A 21,307-nucleotide genomic window follows, 5' to 3' on the forward strand; every position below is an offset into this window, starting at 1 on the left:
TGATCTTCCTCCAAGGCAGGAATCCTACTACATACCCATGAGTTTGAATTACCTTCAATCATGGGGAAATCACTGCCTCCCAAAGCAGTTGTGCCTTATTTTCTGCAGAAATCTTCCTCTTGGTAACTTTGTCCTCTTACTGCTGCCTTCCGTGCTCTGTGGTTAGAACACTAGCAAAGCTTCGTGGCTTCCCTGGCGGCTCAGTGGTAAAGAACATGCCTGCAAAGCAGGAGATGCGGTTCCGATCCCTGGGGAAGATCCCCTGGAACAGGAAATGGCAACCCACTCCAGTACTCTTGCCTGGGAAGCCCAGGGATAGAGGAGCCTCGTGGGCTACAGTTCATGTGGTCACAAAAGAGTTGGACAGAACTTTAGCGACTAAACAACAAAACTTTCTCCATAGGGACAGTCCTGCAGATATGTCCCCCTAGATCCTCATCCTTCTGGAATTTTCTCTCCGTGTCTCTTTCTTCCACCATCTAAGTTCCTCGTGGGAAAAGAGATTGCTTGCCCCTTGTCTGGATTTAGTGCCTCTTGTAAAATGTGCTCTTTTAGGAAGCCGTGCCCTCCCCGGTGAAATACAAGAACAGCGCTCTGAATTCCTCTTACCGTCCTTCTGTCCCAGTGAATCGTGGTTTCACTTTATTTCTGGACAGTGGTAGCTACCAGACACAACCTTTGCCCTCAAACACCGCGTTCACTTTGCACAAACTTGTTGACCTTACACCTAAGTCGGCTTTTCTTGAACTCTCATCTGAACAAACAAACAATTCACTCTGATCTGCGGATATCCCGTGCGGCGTCAGGAAGGGCCGGGTAGAGCAGTGCCGGCTCTGAGCTCGCCACCACCGCTCCAGATTGGGTTTCCTTTTTCTCTTGGCTTTAAGAAAGACAAAAAAGCAATTCCTGCTAAATCTCTTAGACAATGCTGAGGGTTCCAGGCTCCATTGCAGGAAGCTGGTTTCAACAAGGTAACAAAGAGACCGCCAAGGTCAGAAAGGAGGCGAGAGAGATCGACCGGAAAGTGGCCTTCAGGTAACTCCCCGAGGGTGAGGGTGGGAGCCGGCGCCGCTGGGGGTAGGGGTGCGCCGCGCCCGCCTAGAGGCGAGGGCTGCGGCTGTGCGCCCCGGCGTGGACGCGCGCGGGAGTCCAGGCCGGCGAGTGGCACCACGTGCTGCGGGGAGGCGGGGACAGGGCCCTCCTCCTCCAGTTATTTGTAAAGAGCGCGGGGCCGGAGCTCAGAGTTTTCACTGCGGACTCGCCAGGGATAGTGTTGAGAGAGGGGGAGGGAGGGGAGGAAAGAAGGAAGGAGAGAGGGACTGACTTACGTGGACAAAAACAGACGCAGAAATACACAGGCGAGGTGAGAGGTTAGCAGGTCAGCTCACCTACTTCTCTGCTTGCCAAGGAAGATCTGGGAGAGGGAGGGTCCCGTTTAGACGGTCAAACCCCAGGACCCCGAAGGGGCCATTTCCTGCAGCTGCCTGGGGACTGCACGCCTCACCCCTTCTAAGTTTGCTGATGGAATTAATCAGAGAGAAAGGAAGGGGAGGTGGGGTTCTGTAGCCAGTGTAGTTTTCGTCCTAAAAAGTGACGTGGTTTGGGGCTTTAGATCCGGAAGGAGCATGTCTCATCACACTGCAAGCTAATCCTGGGACGTCTGCAAACTCCGCTCCGGGGCAGTTGGCCCAAGGCCCGGCGGGGCGTTCGAGGGCTCCGGCCTCGCAGTGCTCCCGAGGCTGGCCGGCTGGTAGCCGGTTGGCCTTTATCTCTGTCCCCCTTTGTCCTTTTTATCTCAGGCTCTCCAGGAGGCCCGGGGGCCCGCTCTGTCTATCGCTCCCACCCCCTCGGCTGCACCGCCACTTCAATGCCCGGCAGGTCGCGGGCTGCTGCTATTTCGAAGGCGCCGGAGGACCAGGTGCGCCCCGCGCCACCGCTGACCCGGACCGGCGCCGACGCCTGACCGGCGCCCTTGGGCACCGACGCGGCTGCGCCCGGCACGCCCCTGTGCGCTCCAGTCCGTTTTGGGCCCGTGAGGGGCAACCCCGGCCAGGATGGCCCCGGGTCGAGCGGTGGCTGGGCTCCTGCTGCTGGCGGCCGCTGGCCTCGGAGGGGAGGCGGACGGGCCCGGGCTCGCCTTCAGCGAGGATGTGCTGAGCCTGTTCGGCGCCAACCGGAGCCTGTCGGCGGCGCAGCTCGGGCGCCTGTTGGAGCGTCTGGGAGCCGCCCCCGAGGAGGGCGCCCCCGAGCCGGGACAGCTGCACTTCAACCAGGTACGGCCGGGTCGGGCCGCCCTTCCCCAAACGCCGGGGTGTCCGGAGACGTCCATTTGTACTTGAACGTTGATTAAAGGGGACAAGCGCAGGAGAAAGAACTTGGTTTTGTCTCTCATGTGTAAGGCGGGTCCTGTTTTTTTTTTTTTTTTTTTACCGGATCTGACTTTCTAGCCGGGGTTAAAGGGCTGGCGGTGACGAGGGAGCCAGAAATTGCAGTTTTATGCCCGATGAGTTGAGCCGTCAGACGCTTGTGGTTATAAGATTTTATGCAAAAGTTGATGAAGTAGTTGAGTGCGGGAAGCACCTTGAGAGATGCGTTTGAGATAGGAATGGCGCGCTTAAGTCTTCCTGGCGGAGATAGTGGTTCACAGGCACCCCCGTTAACAGCAGCTTGATGGGTAACGGCTGCTAGCAAGGTATAATGTAGTTCTGTCTTTCCCGTGTAAGTTATAGGAGGCACTTAGGGCTGAAGGGCTTATTGTATAGAGACCAGGAGGCCGAGGGGGCTCTGAGACCAAGATCACACATCCAACTGGTGATGGAACTGGGTTTAGAACCATAGTTTTTGTTCATCTATCAGGTCAAAGGTTTGATTCTAATATTCATGCATTCATTCATTCAAACAAAAAGAAAAAAAACAAAAACCTATCTTAGTACAGATACACAGCATTAGTTAGGCGTTTGGTAATTCTTAAGATTTAAGGATCACCCTAAGTTACCTAGGCGCAATTAAGACCATACCCGTCAGTAAACCTCAAAAAGGGTATTAGGGATTCTTCGTTATTTCCATAATAAATAGCCTATGATTATTTCTTAAAATTGTGAAATAAGCAAAATGTGCTTTTAGCATCCTCCCCAGAAATCCCCTCTCCTTTTTAAAACTCTGTTAACTCAGTGCTTTGATTCCGCCCCCCCCCCCCCCCCCCCCTTCTGCTGTGGTTCCAGTGACAACTGATGATGAATGGCGGTATTCAGTACTTTCCTATTGTTTGTCACTTCTGGGTGATGTTAGTTTGTGTTACAAAAAGTTTTGTGGTCCAAAATGTTTGAGAATGTTAAAAAATGTTTGGAAATGTTATACTGTTACTCTCCTCTTGGAAATCTAGTTTCCCAATGTATCTGGCCTTTGATTACAATTAGGGAAATTTTAATCAGATAGTGAAGTGAAAGTCGCTCAGTTGTGTCTTTGTGACCCCATGGATCATACAGTTCATGGAATTCTCCAGGCCAGAATACTGGAGTGGGTGGTGGTGGTGGTTTAGTTGCTAAGCCGTGTCCGACTCTTGCAACCCTATGGACTGTAGCCCGCCAGGCTTCTCTGTCCATGGGATTCTCTAGGCAAGAATAAATACTGGACTGGGTAGCCCTTCCCTTCTCCAGGGGATCTTCCCAACCCAGGGATTGAATCCAGGTCTCCCACATTGCACGCAGATTCTTTACCAGCTGAGCCACCAGGGAAGCCCCTTTAATCAGACAAATTCTTTGCTGATAACCTTATAGTTTGGCATTCATTTTGTTAGAAATATCTTACCTCAATTAAAACATGCAGTACCAAAGAAGTATAAGATTCTGATGCCATGAGGTATCAGAGTGCGCGTCCTTTGATTTAGAAAGGTTTTATTGTCCTCTTATGCAAGTTCTTTAGTAAACTGTCTATCAGGTTCTTGCATGGCATTACATGCCAGAATGTAATGGCTAAGAAATGATACATTGGAAAAGCTGAAATGACTTCATATTATATTGATGTTTTAGAAAATAAGGCAAACAACTAACTTCATAAGTATTTTCCATCTAGTTGCAGACTCTTCAATCAAGGGAAACAGCTGAGCTGACTAAAGCATTTCTAGATAGGAGCAGGAGTGGTCCGTCATTTGCTTAGAAAGAAGCTTGGGGACTTGACTTGCAGCTGCATATCTGTAGCCTACACATTGTTTTGACTTAAATTATCTCCTTATCTTGCAATGTTTGGAGGTGCTGGTGAATTATAATGGGACAAAAGACCCCTGAACCACACCTTGGCAGACAGTGGAAAATATACCTAAATAATTTAGGAAAGTTGCTTAAGTTTGTTAGCAATATGATTCCTAGTTTATGAGTAAGGAGGTACCTCAATAGGTAAATTATATCTATGTTGACACCTTGTTTTTCCTTCTTCTGTTTGCATATTTAACTACCCTCATTATGGCCTCTGTGGACATCAAAAAGAGATGAGGAAAAGCCCATAATTACTTTGGAAACAAAGGGAAGCCAAGGAAAATTTATCACTTGATCAGACCTAGCAAACATCTGTTTGATGTTTTAAAAAAGTTCTACTGATAACAACCATCATCAGTTAAATGATGTTGAATGAAATGCCATTCCAGAAGAATCTGTTAATTTGCTGGCGTTTACAGCTGCTCCAGCAGGAGACTATCCAATTTGGAGCAAAATTTAGGGCTGTTAATATCTCTATACCTTAAAGATGGTAACTTCAGTTTCCTCACCTGCAACAAAGTAGAATAATAATAAATGTGAAAAACATGATTCTCTGACTTTGAAGACAGTTGAAAAGATAGAATTTATTTCTTTGGGCCAGGGATTTATTGAATCTTATATGAGATCTATTTACAAATAACATTGTTTTTTTGGATGAGGGCTTAGACCAGTTTTCCCGCAGACTACTGTGCTAAAAATTTAGACAGTCTCGGAAGGTTTTCTAATATTTTTTCAGTATCCCTAAATACTATTAGGAGAAGGAAATGGCAACCCACTCCAGTGTTCTGCCTGGAAAATCCCATGGACGGAGGAACCTGGTAGGTCCATGGGGTCGTGAAGAGTCAGACACAACTGAGTGACTTAACTTTCCCTTTTCACTTCCATGAATTAGAGAAGGATATGGTAACCCCACTCCAGTATTTTTGCCTGGAGAATCCCAGGGACAGAGGAGCCTGGTGGGCTGCCGTCTATGGGGTCGCACACAGTCGGACACGACTGAAGCGACTTAGCAGCGGTAGCAGCAAGTACTATTAAATTAGCTTGTTGCTTTGGGACATCAAAGTGACTTGAGTTCAAACTGGAGACAATAGAATAGTTGAGTTGACTGTTTTGCTTCTTATGGTTTCTGAGGGTACAAAGAGCAGGTAGAAGAAGTAGGCCAAACAAGTGAGAGGAAGGAGCTCTTTTATCTAAATGGGTCTCTGGGGCCCAAGACAAAGTGTAGGTCTGCTCTATCTGAGGGAGTTTCTAGAATACAAAGGGATTGCTTCTTGGCCGTTTGGCTAAGATCAAGTGTAGAATACAAAGGGAAGCCCCAACTGAGTAAATACCCTGGGTGATTAATTTAGGGGATTTAAGAATGGGCTCCTGGAGAAGGAAATGGCAACCCACTCCAGTATTCTTGCCTGGAGAATCCCACGGACTGAGGATCCTGGTAGGCTACAGTCCATGGGGTCGCAAAGAGTCGGACACGGCTGAGCGACTTCACTTCTTCACTTCACTTCAAGAATGGGCTCAGTGCCACCTTTTGTTTGTTCTGATAGTCCTTCCTTCTCATTCTCCAAGTGGTCTTTTCTCTTCATTTCTCCTTCAAAACCCCTCATTTCTAAATTATCACACTCAGCTGCAGGAAATGTTTCTATTTAAATCAGTCTCCTGGGGAGGGTTGGTGGGGGTGCTGGGGATGTGGGTGTGGGTGTGGCAGGTTGTCATGTGAGGCAGCCTTTGTTTCCCACCATCACTCAACCTTTGATTTTTGCTTATCTCTTCTAACTTCATTTTTTTCATTTGATAAAAATCTTGCAGCATAGCTCCTGCATCTTATTTTTTTCATTCACAGGTTGTTTTGAGACATCTTTCAATTCATATTCAGTCTTCATAAAGCAATGCTTGGAGTATGCCTCTCTTCTTTGAGTTCTCCATGAATTCCCTTGGCTGGTGAAGTCTAAATCTGGAGTCTGGCATTTGAGGCTCTGCACATCAAGGGTAACCCTAAGATATCAACTTAACCTGCCCAGACCTAGCACTCACTACATTAAACTAGTCATTCTTCTGTGACTTCACCTTATATTTTTATTCAAGCACTTTTTACCTCATTATCTTCCTTGTACCCTTTCCTGTTCCCAGATGGGTTGTCCTTCATTTCCTTGAATTACCCTCTCAAAATCTTACACTTTTAAAAACCCAGCTACACTCTTCCATAAAATATTTCTAGGACTTCACAGCCACTGCTGATTTGCCAATTTCTCTTTTTTTGAATTCTTGAAATTTTTTCATTATGCTGATGAGACTTAGCTATTCATGTGTTTTAGAAATATTTTGAGTAATTACTATACTCTAATTAGAGTGGTCTTTTAAAAGTACAAACCTAACCATACTGCTCATTTTTTAAGAACAGTTAAATATCTTCAAGACAAACTTCAAACACTTTAAAGTGGCTTAAGACTTTTTATGGTCTATTTCCTGTGTATTTCCCAAGTCTTGTCCTTTGCTACTACTCCATTCTTCGTAGACTGCTGGTAGTTCCTGGGTCTGGATACACATCTGCTTATGCTTTAGGTATCAGTTTACGTAACTTCTTCCAAGAAGCCTTTCTTAGCCTCTTCAGGGATTTAGTAGAAGCCCTGTTAATAGTTGGTGCCTCTGCAATCATAACATATATTGAAATTGTAGTTTAATATGTAAATAATTTATATATATTTAAATTTTCTGTTCACATGGTTGAATGTCCTCCCCTCCTCCAATATGATTTTGAACAAATTGAAGGGAATGATCTGACTCATCTCTTCAGGGGCTAGTGTAATGCCTGGTACACAACACATATTCATTATATGTGTATGTGTATGTGTATGTATATATAATATATACATGTGTGTATATATATATACACACGCACACACTTCTTTTCTTTTAAGCCGAGCCAGATGGCTTGTGGGATCTTAGTTCCCTGACCAGGGATTGAACCTGGGCCCTCAGCAGTGAAAGCTCCATATCCTAAACACTGGACTGCCATGGAATTTTCCATTATATATATTTTTGAATGAATGAGTGAAGATTGCTTAATACGAGTAAGGCAATTTGAGCCCTCACATGACTTTACAGTTTCTAGGTAGATGTATGACATAATGCATGTATGACTACAGTGTATAATAGAATGATATATTTGATTAAAGAATTTTAAACAAAAGTGGAATGGGATCGGACTTGTGTTTTTAGAAAATTTTTCTGCATGAGAGTGTGGAATGTGTCAGAGTGGGTCGAGACAGGAACTAAGGAGGAAACTGCAGTGGTTTGTAGGAGCTGTAATGATCGCTTGAACCTGGAGAGGCCATCAGGAGGTAGCATAAAGGCTCTGCCTTCTCCTGGGAGAGCAGCCATGACTGAGGAGTAGGGAAAAAAGTCCCAAAGACAGGTATTTTTTACTGCAGCCTTTTGTCTGTAGTGGTCATGTAACTATTATTAGACCTTTCCTTGCATTAATGTATGGCCTGAGGATGCCAGAGGAAGAGGCAGTGAGGTAACTGTTGGCTTATTTCAGTGGGGTCAGGCTAGTGGTCTGTAGCAAACAGAGGAGTGTGTGTGTGTGGTTATTACATGCATATTGTATGCATAGCTTGTGGTATGGGAGCGGTTAACAGTGCATTAGATGAAGGATGTGCTGGGAAGCACTGATTGTAGATGGATGAGAGAAAGTATCTCTTGTTGCCCTCTTCCCCCCCACCCTCCCTTGTATGTTCTGAAAAATGGTGGGATCAGTGTCCTGGGAATGCCTTCCAGCCTGCCTGTTCAGGTGAAAAACTTGTCTGGAATGGCAGGATGGAAGGGTGTGGTTGTACTTACGTCTTTGGGGCCTTTTCCTTCAAGACAATGGACTTATTCTGATTTATTATATCGTTCTATTTAACTTGACTGTGTACAGTGTGATCATTGTTTCCAAAAGGTTTTGAAGAAATGAGAGACACTCATAGCTCACTTGACCATGATGTCAAGCGCTTAGTTTGCTCCCTTGCCAGGGATGATGGTAATCCATATGAGAAAATATCCTTCATTCTTTCCATATCTAACTCCCAAATTTGCATCTTCACCCACTACTCTAGGAGTCACATAGACCCTTGTGTACATAACATAAATAATTATATCTAAGGATTTATTGTTTTTTTCTTTTTCTGTATGACATACTCTTAACCAATTTATTTGTATTAACACATTTCAAAATCACAGCAATCCTATGATAACAATACCATTATTAACTTTACACAGGAGAAATATGTGGTTCCGAGAGATTATGTAACTCAACAAAAATCAAACAGTAAGTGGTAGAACCTCAGACAATCCTAAATCCTGTCGACTAAAAAAGATGCATAACTTGAGAGCTGCGAGTTAAGTTTTATTTGGGGCAAAGTGAGGACTGCGACTGAGGAGACAGCATCTCAGTTAGTTCTGAGACACTGCTTCCAAGAGGCAGTGTGGGAAGGTCAATATATAATATTTTGGTGAAGGGGGAGTTCAATGCAATTAAGCACTTGTTTGACAAAAGGTTTTCTGCTAGTTATTAGGAGCTGATGTCATCATGAAGGGATTTAGTACTTTTCTAGATATGAGGAGATGCAAAGGTTGGCTTATGAAATCAGTTCCTGAGAATATCTGACTATCAAAAGACCTGTTCCACTGGAGTGCCTGGAGCACAGAGAGCCTCACTCCACCCGGAACTCCCTCAGGGGGTGTTGAAGGTTCAATCTCTGCAGATGCAGGTGGCAAATGCCCTTGGTGTTCAGCCGCTGGCAATGCTCTTGGCAAGTGCCAATTTGTAGTTGACAGTACTACAGTGGATTTTTTGAATTTTACTTTAGAAAATCATACTGTCTCTAGCCAGGGCAACTGTTACTTCAGATTTTGATCTAACCATCAGTTACTTATCTACCTACATTGCTTGGTCACCTTAAGGGCAAAGAAATTATAATGATGATGATGGATTCTTGTCCTCAGAGAGCTTTTAATCTAAGAAATAGGTGGCAACTTGTGGGAAATATGTAAGGCAAAACTGCAGTAGTTAAATAATCACTGAAAGAAATATTACCAGGCATGTCACAAGACTGTGTGTGATTAATTGCCAAATGAACACTTTTGGTAGCATGCTGTATTAGTTGAAAAGAGTGAGGGAGCCTTTTGGGAAACACCTCGTGAAGGAGTTACTAGTCAGCCAGTTCTCTTGTTTTTGGAGAATTTGGCTTGTTTGGTTTGGCTTTTAAAATACTTACTTGATGAACATCTGCTAGTACCAAATGTCTGTGCTGTTAATCACAAGATGGATTTGCCAGTGGGTTCCGTGAATTCTCTAATAGAAGGAAAATTTATTTTATTTCTCTCTTATATGTTGAATTTTTCTTGGAGAAAATATTTTGGCAACAACAGTTCTCCTAATTCTGAGTTTCAAAGTTTTCCTGGAGAACGGCATATTAATCAACTTCTTCCTTCTGTAGATAGATTGTGGGTATGGGAGAAATACCCATGTCTAGTGTTAAATTTTTCAGTCTTGTTCTCACTTTTACTCTAAAATTCTACCAATGAATTTACTCTCTCTTTTGGCAGTTTAGAGTATACGTCCTTCTTTTTAAAAAGAAATTGTGCTATATTCTCTCTGGCAGATAGTTCTTTTTTATACATGTTAATTAATCATCTTTTTTATTTTTTTAATTGATGTACAATACTGTATGTTACTGGTGTACAATATAGTGATTCACAGCTTTTAAAAATTATACTTCATTTATAGTTATAAAATATTGGTTATGTTCCGTACATTGTACAATATATCCTTGTAACTTATACATTGTAGTTTGCTCCTCTTAATCCTGCAAGTCCTCTTTTTTCATGCCTGTGAAGCAGCTGCATTGCTGACTGCACAATACTGGAGAAAGAGGATTGTGCATCGGTGCTAGGGAATGAGTTGAAGCAATGAGGACAGAGCAGAGTATTTTAACAGAATTCCTAACTCTTGGACTCTCGTTGCCGCTGAGGTGAGAGTTTGAACTCTAACACAGTTATGGAGAGAGGGTGTAGTAAACTTTCCCCTTAATTGAGGTAGATCTTCATTTCTCTTTAGAGATGTTCAAAGTGGAGTAGCTGGGTGGGAGATTTTGCGTTTTCGTGCTTTCCATGGTTCACACCATATTTCTGTTTCTTGAGGATGTCCACCTTGGCAGATGTTGAGGGGCAAAGTCTTCATCTTCCGATCATAAAAACCCATTGCTTTTCAACTATGACTGCAGCTTAAGAATTTTTTCTTTACATTCAGTAGACATTTGAATCCTTGAGGTTTTATTTCTTTTGCTGGTAGTAGGGGCTTGGGGAAGAAGACTCTTGAAAGAGTCCCTTGGACAGCAAGGAGATCAAACCAGTCAATACTAAAGGAAATCAACCCTGAATATTCATTGGAAGGACTGATGCTGAAGCTGAAACTCCAAAACTTTGGCCACCTGATGCGAAGAGCAGACTCACTGGAAAAGACCCTGCTGCTGGAAAAGATTGAGGGCAGGAGAATGGGATGACAGTGGATGAGATGATTGGATGGTATCACCGACTCAATGGGTATGAATTTGAGCAAACTCCAGGAGGTTGTGAAGAACAGGAAAGGCTGGCATGCTGCAATCCATGGGGTCGCAAAGAGTCAGACACGAGTAACCAGCTGAACAACAACAATCAATGGGCTTGGGGGAGAAAATAGGAATATAAATAGGCATGGGAAATAGGCCTGAAGTTGAGAGGGATTGACACTTCTCAGGGAGAAGCAAAGCAACCTGCAGTAAGTGTTAGTCTAATGCGGTTGGTAATAAAGAGTTTGCCAGTTACTTGGATGCAGAGTGGCATTTCCACAAGGGACTGTCCACATTACTAAGTGCACACAGTTAATGTTAGGATCATTTGCAATGCAATTTGTTAAAAAAAAAGATTGTTACTGAACTCTAGACAACCTAAGAAACTTGTAGGCTTCAGAGAGTGTTCCCATTTCCAGTTCCAGGTGATGGTAGATTCTTGTTCGTAATTGAATATTGAAACTAATTTATTCTCCAACTGTTCCCAGTGTCTCTCTCAGGAGCCAAATGGGTTTGCCGAGTCTTGAGATTTATTTTATAAAGAAATGAAACTATCAACTGAATTACCTTTGTGATGATGGAATTTTGGAACATAGAAAATCTTCAGAATGGAGCCTTGTTTAATTTGGTTTCCATATCCTTCCAAAGATCCTCTGTTGTTTTTCTTGGCCTGAAGTTTAAGGAGAACAAAAACAAAAATCTGTGAATTCTAGATCAAAGGTGTTAACCTGAAAAGTAGTATTATGCCTTCCAACTCCAAATATTTAGTACCTTACTTTATTTATACTTAACTGAATAGAGTAAAAAACTCAGGCGAGCCTTGATAAGGCCTCTAAAGCTTTATTTCTGTGAACCTAGTTCAAAAATAATACACTTGTCATCGATACATTCAGTGGGTTTCTTAGCTCTCTAACTATAGAAGAGAATACAACAAAATGGTTAACAATTTAGTCTTGGTAGTTAAACCAGGCCTGGGCTGAAATTCTAATTCTGTCACTTATTAGCTGGGGAATCACAGCCAAGTGACTTAACCTCCTTAATCCTTAGTTTTCACATCTGTGAACTGAAAGAATGAAACTTATCATAGGGTAGTTGTGAACTAAGATATATGAACAATAATAATAATAATTACTGAGCATTCATTATATTTTAAGCATTTCTATAATTAGTGTATTACGTGTAGTAAATCAAACAAAGATGCTGTTTTTTCCTGTATTCAAATAGCAAATAAAAAGACAGTGATGTAAAATACTTAGCCTGGCTCAAATTATGTGCTCAATGTATAGTTATTTTCATTGTAATACTATGTTAGTTGATATGGCTTTGCAAGAGCTTAACTATCCTCAACAAAATTGTCTTTCACTGGAGGCCGGCACACCTTAGGGTCAGTCAACTTAGAAGAAAGCACTGCTATAAAAAGAGGGCAGGGATTAAGGAAATAAAAAGTTCAGTGAGAACTACATCAGTCTAGTGAATTTGGTGTTAGTTTCCATGGTGATTCTCCTCTTGAGAAAGACTTTACTCTTTGCCTCTTCTTCCTTTTCATCAAACAGTAGTAATAAACTCCTGAAAATGTAAACATTAGAGACTAATGAAATAATTTGAGTATTTCAATAGACATTGAAATTGTAAACATTCCCTCTTTTCTAGAGGGCTTCAGAGGCTTTATTTAGGGGTTTTATAATTTTTTATGTTTGTAATTTTTGTTTTATAATTTTTGTCCAAAGTTTGCATCAATACTGAAATGTGAATGATTGGAAGTCCACATCATACTTGTAGAAATGGATGTAATTGTGATTTTAAGTTCAAGACCTCTGCATGGGTTTTGCAAGTCAGAAGAATCCAGGCTTCTCCAGGTTCAGTTGACCTTTTCAATTGGAAAGTAGGTGAGAGAACAGGAGCCACTGTGGTCTCACAGTGATACGTGAGGGACATTTCTCTTCAGGGACAGGGAAAGAGAAGTTAGCCCAAACTTCAAAGGAGAGGTAAAATTAGGAGGTCGATTCTGAGTTGAGTCACACACCCTCCTGTAAATGACTATTGAACATATATGCTAGAAAACACACGGACCCTTTTATTAAGGAAGGCACCCTATTGATGATATCAGGTACTTGAGTTTGAGTATCAAATCATGATGCTCTACAGTTTTCTTTAGGAACAGGGATCTCAGAATTCAGGTATATCCTTTGGTTACTTTTCTTACACATATTAATGAGAAAGTCTAAACACTGGATTAGAAAGTCTCTAATCTTGGGATGAATGCCATTTAAGTAAATGTTCAGTTAGGACCTTCACTCTAACAGAGGAAGCAAGTCCTGGTAGTAGTGGTAGTTAACACTTATGCAGCACTTACCATGTGCCAGGCATTATATCTTCTTATGTACTGTCCCAATAAGCCTCTTAACCTTACCGGGTAAGTACTCTAGGTATTCCATAAAGAAACCCAGTCTGGCTGAGACCTCCCTCAGCCTTATAGCTCAGAAATGGCAGAGTGATGATTCCACTCCGGAGTGACATGACTTCAAAACCTAAGCTCTCTCTACTGTTGCTTCTCATATGGAAGAATATAATCCTGGTTTGTTTTCCAAAAATCTTAGTGCTTCATATATTATCCAAGTGCCTAGGTGTCAAGATAGAACTGATACTGGTTTCTTGAAGCCCCTGGAAACAGTACAATTTTTTTTTTCCAGTAAAGCAAGAAAAAAATTATTATTACTGTTTTTCTGTGCTGAACTGCTTGCAGGAATCAGGTCTAGTGTTAAAACATGACTGTTAATCCCTTCACAAGCTATTTTTCAACCTGACAATATTATTTCGTGATCATTGACTTTTGATATTCCAAGCAGTATTGTCAGAGAATTAGAACATAGCAGTTTCCCCAGAAACTGAGGCACAAGGAAGTCATCTGGCAGCAATCACCATGTGCCCAGATTTGTCTGGGAAAACAGAGGTACCAATTTTGAATCCTCAGTTCTTCTGCATTGTTCTAGTTTTAGGCAGGTGTTTCTTTAGTGTGGCTCTTGTGCTATAAATCCCCTGAATATCCCATGGTCTTCATGCTTTAGTTGCTATATATAACTTGGGCAGTGGTAATATATTAAGCCTATTCTATTTTCTTACCTTGCAGACACTCCTCAGCACATTGTAGTCTGGCTGTTTCCCCAACACTTGCTTAAAATTGCTCTAAAGGATGTCACCCAGAATGTCTTATTGCTAAATACAGTGGGAGAGTCTCAGGCTTTACCTCTATTAATTTTGATGATATTGAACACTTCCTCCTTGAAACCCACACTCTCCTTGCCCGCAGCTGTGCCTGCCTTGGTTTGAATTTCTTACCTCTTTGGCTGTTTCTTTTCGATTTGTGTCTTTTGCTCATGCTTTAAATATTGATGTTCCTGAGGGCTCTGTCTCAAGCCCTCTTCCTTTTGATTTTGCACACTCTCTGTGCAACCTCAGTCACTCCTCTGGCTGCAGTTATCACCTCTCTGTGGATGCTTTCTGCATAGGTTGGCTTGGTCCACATTTCTTTCTTGATGTTCAGCTTGCACAACCTCTTGCCAATTGATGTCTAACTCTCTCCCCTCCCCAACTCAGCAGGTCTAAACCTGTCCCAAATGGAACTCATCAACTCCATCCTTTCTCCACCCACACCTTCTGGTAATCCTATTTGTCAGTCTACATGATCAGCATCACCCTCCACTCCATTGACTACGATGAAAAACTGGATGTTATTCTTGACTCCTGTCTCTCCCTACTTCCCATGTCAAATGCACATAAATTCTGTCACAGTAACTTAAACATTGCTTATTTAATATCTGTAAATTCCAGTGTTCTCTTTTGTGTAAGGAGAAGAGTTTTACCTGCTTTATGGGATTGTTGTGAGATTAAATTAGATATTGTATCTCGCATTGTGTTTGTGCCTGGCAGGCTGCTGCCCACTGCGTTCCGTGCTGCCCCATGTCCTATCTTTCACATTGCTGCCAGATTTATATCTCAAGTATGCAAATCGGATCATTTCACCATCCTCAGATGGCTTATGATTACTGTAAGAATAAATCTAAACTCCTTGCCTGGTATTTAAGGCCCTATAGTACCTACACTTACCTCCTGTATGTCTCCAACCTTATTTCTTCTTTTTTCTTCACATCTCATCTTAGATGTTGTTTGCTTCAGGAAGACTTGAACAGTCCTGTTACTTTAGGGGAGGTTAGTTATTCTGTCTCCTCATAAATGAATCTACCCTAACACTTAGCAGGCCATACTATAATTACTTAATATTATTTTAAAAAATCTGAACCTGTACTAGTCTCTGAGATCTGTTGTGAGGCTAGGGACTGGATTTATCTCAATCATTTCTTTTTTTTAAAGATTTTTTTTTTTTTGATGTGGACCAATTTTAAAGTCTTTATTGAATTCATTGCAATACTGCTTCTTTTTTATGTCATTTTTTTTATTTTTTGGCTGCAAGGCATGTGGGGTCTTAGCTCCTCCCAGCGACTGACCCTGCACTCCCTGCATTGGAAGGTGAGATCTTAACCATTCACCTGCCAGGGAAGTCCTTCAGTCACTTTCTGTATTCCTGTAATTAGCATCAGTTCAGTTCAGTTCAGTCACTCAGTCGTGTCCAACTCTTTGCAACCCCATGAACTGTAATACGCCAGGCTTCCCTGTCCATCACCAACTCCCAGAGCTTGCTCAAACTCATGTCCATCTAGTCGGTGATGCCATCCAACCATCTCATCCTCTGTCGTCCCCTTCTCCTCCCGCCTTCGGTCTTTCCCAGCATCGGGGTCTTTTCCAGTGAGTCAGTTCTTTGCATCAGGTGGACAAAGTACTGGAGCTTCAGCTTCAGCATCAGTCCTTCCAGTGAATATTTAGGACTGATTTCCTTTAGGATGGACTGGTTTGATCTTCTTGCATGCCAAGGGACTCTCAAGAGTCTTCTCCAACACCACAGTTCAAAAGCATCAATTCTTCGACTCTCAGCTTTCTTTATACTCCAACTCTCACATCCATACATGACTACTGGAAAAACCATAGCCTTGACTAGATGGAGCTTTGTTGGCAAAGTAATGTCTCTGCTTTTTAATATGCTGTCTAGGTTGGTCATAGCTTTTCTTCCAAGGAACAAGCGTCTCATAATTTCATGGCTGCAGTCACCATCTACAGTGATTTTGGAGCCCAAGAAAATGCAGTCCATCACTGTTTCCATTGTTTCCTCATCTATTTGCCATGAAGTGATGGGACTGGATGCCATGATTTTAGTTTTTGAATGTTGAGTTTTAAGCCAGCTTTTTCACTCTCTTTCACTTTCATCAAGAGACTCTTCAGTTCCTCTTCACTTTCTGCCATATGGGTGGTGTCATCTGCATATATGAAGTTATTGATACATAACCTAGTTACTAGCATAGGCTAGTAACTAGCATAGTGTCTAGCTTATAGTTGGTATTCAGGTAATATTTATTAAATGAATGAATAACTTCAGCTTTTTACAATAAATTTTCTGCCAATATAGCTTTTAAAATTATTTCAGTCAACCTGGATGTCTCATCTAGTTAAACATAAACCAGTAATCCATTTATTTGATGCAGACAAATTAATAAAAAATAGAAAAGAAATTATGTTAGAATTCACCCATGTATCATATCAATAGAAGGAAATAATAAAGGCTTTATTCCTTCCAATTTTTGAAATTTCTAGAGTTTTTTGGTCATAATTTAGACTGAGATTTTCTCCATAGCCCACAGCTGTATGTTTTAGGACAATTTGCAGACACTGGTGGCAATATTAGTTTATTTGTGGTTATCAAGTCCCTACTGAGATGATGCTGGGAAAGTTTCAAAGAATGAGCAAAGCAACATGACTAGAAAAATTTGAGTCTTCAGAATTCCTGGTAAATGTCTCAGGTTATCACTTTGTATTTCTCAGAATTAATATTCAGACACTATATATTAATCTCTGATCTTTCATTCACATCCCTTTCCTTAATCTGTCATGTCAGTGATTGTTATAAGTTGAGTGTCTTCTGTGTCTGAAGCTTTTCTAGAAGTTGAGGAAGATGAGAAATAGCACATCCTTCCTCTCTAGATGTTCATGATCTTATTAAAGAGATACTCATTTTCATGAACAGATGGTAATACGAGGAAGCACACAATAAGTACTAAATATGTAAATTCTATGAGTGGCGGAGTCTGGAGAGCATAGATATATTAAGCAGAGGCAATGGGGGCCAAACGTAGGACAGATGGAAGCTGGATACTTTGAGAGGAAGTATCTCAGAATTCTAAGGAGGGATCTTAGGGCAGGCAAAGTCACAGTGAAAGTAAAACATATATTAGAACTGCTTGGTTAAAATAGAGAGTTTAAATATGCTTTTGCGGGAGGGCAGGGCAAGGAAGGAAGGTTGGAGACAGATAATTCTTCAGTGTTAGGTGTTTAGCCTCTTGGCAGAAGGAAAAGTGTTTGTTTGTTTGTTTTTGGTGTGTATGAAGGAGCTTAGTTTGAGCAGAAGAGTGATAATGCCAACATTTCAGTAGAGATAGTCTTGTGTGTGGGAGAGGGGTAAAGATAAACAGGATAAGAGACTGATGGACTAAGATTGGTTAGAAATTCCCAACTTGTCAGTTAAGTGGCATGTAAGTGCCTGTCTGTTGTTCTTATGCCCAAGACCAAACCTTTTGATCTCAGGATCCTTTGTGCTCTTAAAAATTCATGAAGACACCAATATACTAAAGTATGTGTGATTTATAGCTATTGATATTTACCATCATAGAAATTAATGTTAAGAAAAATTAAATATTTATTTAATATATCAAGATTGCTGGGAGAAATATCAATAACCTCAGATATGCCAATGACACCATCCTTATGGCAGAAAGTGAAGGAGAACTAAAGAGCCTCTTGATGAAAGTGAAAGAGGAGAGTGAAAAAGTTGGCTTAAAGCTCAACATTCAGAAAACGAAGATCATGGCATCTGGTCCCATCACTTCATGGCAAATAGATGGGGAAACAGTGGAAACAGTGGCTGACTTCATTTTTTTGGGCTCCAAAATCACTGCAGATGGTGACTGCCACCATGAAATTAAAAGACCCTTACTACTTGGAAGGAAAGTTATGACCAACCTAGATAGCATATTATTAAAAAGCAGAGACACTACTTTGCCAACAAAGGTCTGTCTAGTCAAGGCTATGGTTTTTCCAGTAGTCATGTATGGATGTGAGAGTTGGACTATAAAGAAAGCTGAGCGCCGAAGAATTGATGCTTTTGAACTGTGGTGTTGGAGAAGACTCTTGAGAGTCCCTTGGCATGCAAGAAGATCAAACCATTCCATCCTAAAGGAAATCAGTCCTGAATATTCATTGGAAGGACTGATGCTGAAGCTGAAACTCCAATACTTTGTCCACCTGATGCAAAGAATTGACTCACTGGAAAAGACCCCGATGCTGGGAAAGATTGAAGGTGGGAAGAGAAGGGGAAGACAGAGGATGAGACGGTTGGATGGCATCACTGACTCAGTGGACATGAGTTTGAGTGACCTCCGGGAGTTGGTAATGGACAGGGGAGCATGGGGTCGCAAAGAGTCGCACACGACTGAGTGACTGAACTGAACTGAACTGAAAAGATGTTTTGTTCTTAACAACAAGCAGGAGGCCTAGGGAACTAACTCCTTGCCCCTGGAGGCAAGTCAGGATCAGGAAGTCAAGAATCCAGGTTATTTGTCCTCTGACACTACCCTGGGCTTCTAGGTGAGAGAACCTTGAGAAACTGCATGGAGAGTGGGGCATGGCTGAGAAACTTGTCGGTAGCTGTGGTCAAGTCAGAAAATTTTGTAAACCTCTTTTAAAGAGTGTATCAAAGCTTTTAAAATTTCTTTTTTTTTTTAGTAAAAATTAAAAAAAGAAAAATAAATCAACATGTCTTAATTGTATTTGGAGGAACCTGGAAAAAGATTAAAAAACCTCAATGATTTGATTTTATTTTCCTCATTGAAATTGGAATACGTGCATGTTGTCTAAAATGTTGGCAAACATGTGACCTGTGACGTTGCTCAGTCGTGTCCGACTCTTTGCGACCCCATGTACTGTAGCCTACCAGGCTCCTCAGTCCATGGAATTTTCCAGGCAAGAGTACTGGAGTGGGCTGCCATTTCCTTCTCCAGGGGATCTTCCCGACCCAGGGATCGAACCTGGGTCCCCCGCATTGCAGGCAGATGCTTTACCATCTGAGCCACAGGGAAGCCCAAGAGAAGCAGAAAGGAAAAAACAAAAAAAAAAATCGCCCATAATTTCAGCATTTTGAGGCACGTATCTCTGGATTTTATTTAACTTGGTTTATAGCAGTGGTATTACTATTATTATTATTTTTTTGCAGTGGTATCATTTTACACACATTGTTTTGTAGTAATCTGTTTTTTCCCCTTAAAGTGAAAAGTGAAAGTGTTAGTTGCTCAATCGTGTCCGACTCTCTGTGACCCCATGGAATGTAACCTCCCAGGCTCCTCTGTCCATGCGGTTCTCCAGGCAAGAATCCTGGAGTGGACTGTCATTTCCTTCTCCAGGGGATCTTCCCCAGGGACTGAACCTGCATTGAAACTTCCCCAGGGTCTCCTGCATTGAAGGCAGATTCTCTACTGTCTCTTTCTCCTTTAAATAATATATCCAGGAAAGGGTCTTTTTGTCTTCTCTTAAGGAAGAGCTTTGAGCGTGCTGGTGAGCATGCACACGCGTGTGTGTGTGTACATATGTTTTACATCATGGGAGGGGAGTGCTGCAGTACCATAGTGGCTTCAGTAAGAAAACCTACAGGGAAAATAGAAGACCAAGTCTTGGGGAAACAGAGTCGGGATCACTGGAGTAGCCACTTCTTACACCTTAGAAGATCATTCTTCTAGGATGTTCTCTCCTCACACTTTAGAAAACTCTTTTATCATGGTGAAATAATCATGACTAAACTTTAAAGAGGAAATTAAGAGGGGGAAAAAGTTCAAGAGAAGATTGGCAGAGGGTGAGCACATACACACGTTGTGCAATATCAAGGCGGCTTGGAAGTGGTGTGGAGTTCCTTGTAACTGCAGTTCCATTGCTGCGTCATAAACAAACCTGGAAGTGATGCCTACAGTTACTCCCACTTTTGGCTTCCACTACCAGCATGGAGCGGTTGAATCACCAGTTCCCGGCTGTTGTGCGCTCACCCTTGAAGGGGAAAGTTAATTGAAGAGTTCACTGTTTTTAAGGTCAGAAATGGCCTCCCAATTGTTAAACTCAAATCACCTTTTTAAACTTTAAATATTTAAATTGTCCTCTTGGCATCTTTGGCCAGTTGCCATAATATTCGATACATTCTTATGTGTACTTCATCTTCTATACTTCTTTTCCTTTTTATATAATTTTGTTTAAGTAACTACTGTGAAAAACCAGTTTGGCAGTTGGTTTTGAAAACTGCTGTGAAGACAGGTGAGGGGTTAATTCATTCATTTACTACATTCATTCAACAAGTATTTGCTGATCTTTGCTGTGTATCAGCCACACGGTATTAATATTGTTAGTAATAGCAGTAGTTAATCCAACACTAAGATAGATATGTGCTCAAGGATTCTAGAGGTTTCTTTCCCATTAAATATTTATTTTAGATCTTCGTCTTTTCCTCTCCCTGATACGTTCCTAACAGTCTGAGACCAGTGTTCCTGGTCTTGCCGTCTTACGTTAATACGATGGTAGCTTAGGTGGCTGAATCAATAAGCTGGCTTCTCTGCTTGAACTGTAAGAATACTGGGTTTAAAGCAGTGACGGGGAAGCAAAGCAAAGAATACCCACTTCTGGATGTCCTCGGTTTGATGACCCTGTGGCAGGGGTATGCCGTGGCTGCGTCAGCAGCTGTGGGCCTATGGTGGAGGGTGCTGTGCCAGCTTGGGGCTCTCTGCCTCTTCAGTGTGGCTGTTGCACCTGCCCAGCCACACTGGGTGTTCGGGTGATGAGCTTCTTGGAGGCTGATGGACAATAAGGAAGGCTCATTGGAAGGGCAAAAGTCATCCCTCTTCCATTTCCCTCTTAATTCTCATCATGGTAAGAAAACTTGACTGATGTTTGAATTTGGCTGATGTTCATTTTTGAGGTCTCTCTTTGGATAGGATGCTAAATATGGTCTAAGAGTAATTTAGCTTGATGATTCAAGTCACTGTAAGTCACATTTAGACACTATTTATAAGTGTATAAATACATTCCTTGATGGGTCTAAATAGTTCTTTCTTTTATTGTTTGTGTCCTTCTTCTCACTGTTCAGCCCACCTAAACATAGGAGACACAGGAAGGCGTTGGCTTGAATTTTAAGTTGTTTCATCTTGGACAATTTACCTTTCTAAGAGATGATTTCTGTATCCCAGATTTCTCTTAAAATCTACACTAGCATGGTAGTTGATGTGGGGATTAAAATAGATTATACATTTATCTTAAGCATATAGCTTTTATATA

General features: G+C 41.8%; 1 protein-coding gene across 3 annotated transcripts in view; it reads left to right on the forward strand.

Moving 5' to 3' along the window:
* The first annotated feature begins 717 nt into the window (after nucleotides 1-717).
* Nucleotides 718-21,307, forward strand: part of SLC39A8 (solute carrier family 39 member 8) — a 79,727-nt gene continuing 59,137 nt past the window's right edge. The window contains exons 1-2 of one of the 3 annotated variants that reach the window (XM_061164324.1): nucleotides 718-1,035; nucleotides 1,800-2,273. In XM_061164324.1, coding sequence (XP_061020307.1) covers nucleotides 2,055-2,273 — 219 coding nt within the window. In that variant the 5' untranslated portion in view covers nucleotides 718-1,035; nucleotides 1,800-2,054. Of the gene's footprint in view, nucleotides 1,036-1,209; nucleotides 1,379-1,799; nucleotides 2,274-21,307 lie in introns of those variants that run through there. The other 2 variants (XM_061164323.1, XM_061164325.1) reach the window with 2 other exon arrangements.

Source organism: Dama dama, chromosome 17 (genome assembly GCF_033118175.1).
Source record: "Dama dama isolate Ldn47 chromosome 17, ASM3311817v1, whole genome shotgun sequence".
NCBI classification, from domain to species: domain Eukaryota; kingdom Metazoa; phylum Chordata; class Mammalia; order Artiodactyla; family Cervidae; genus Dama; species Dama dama.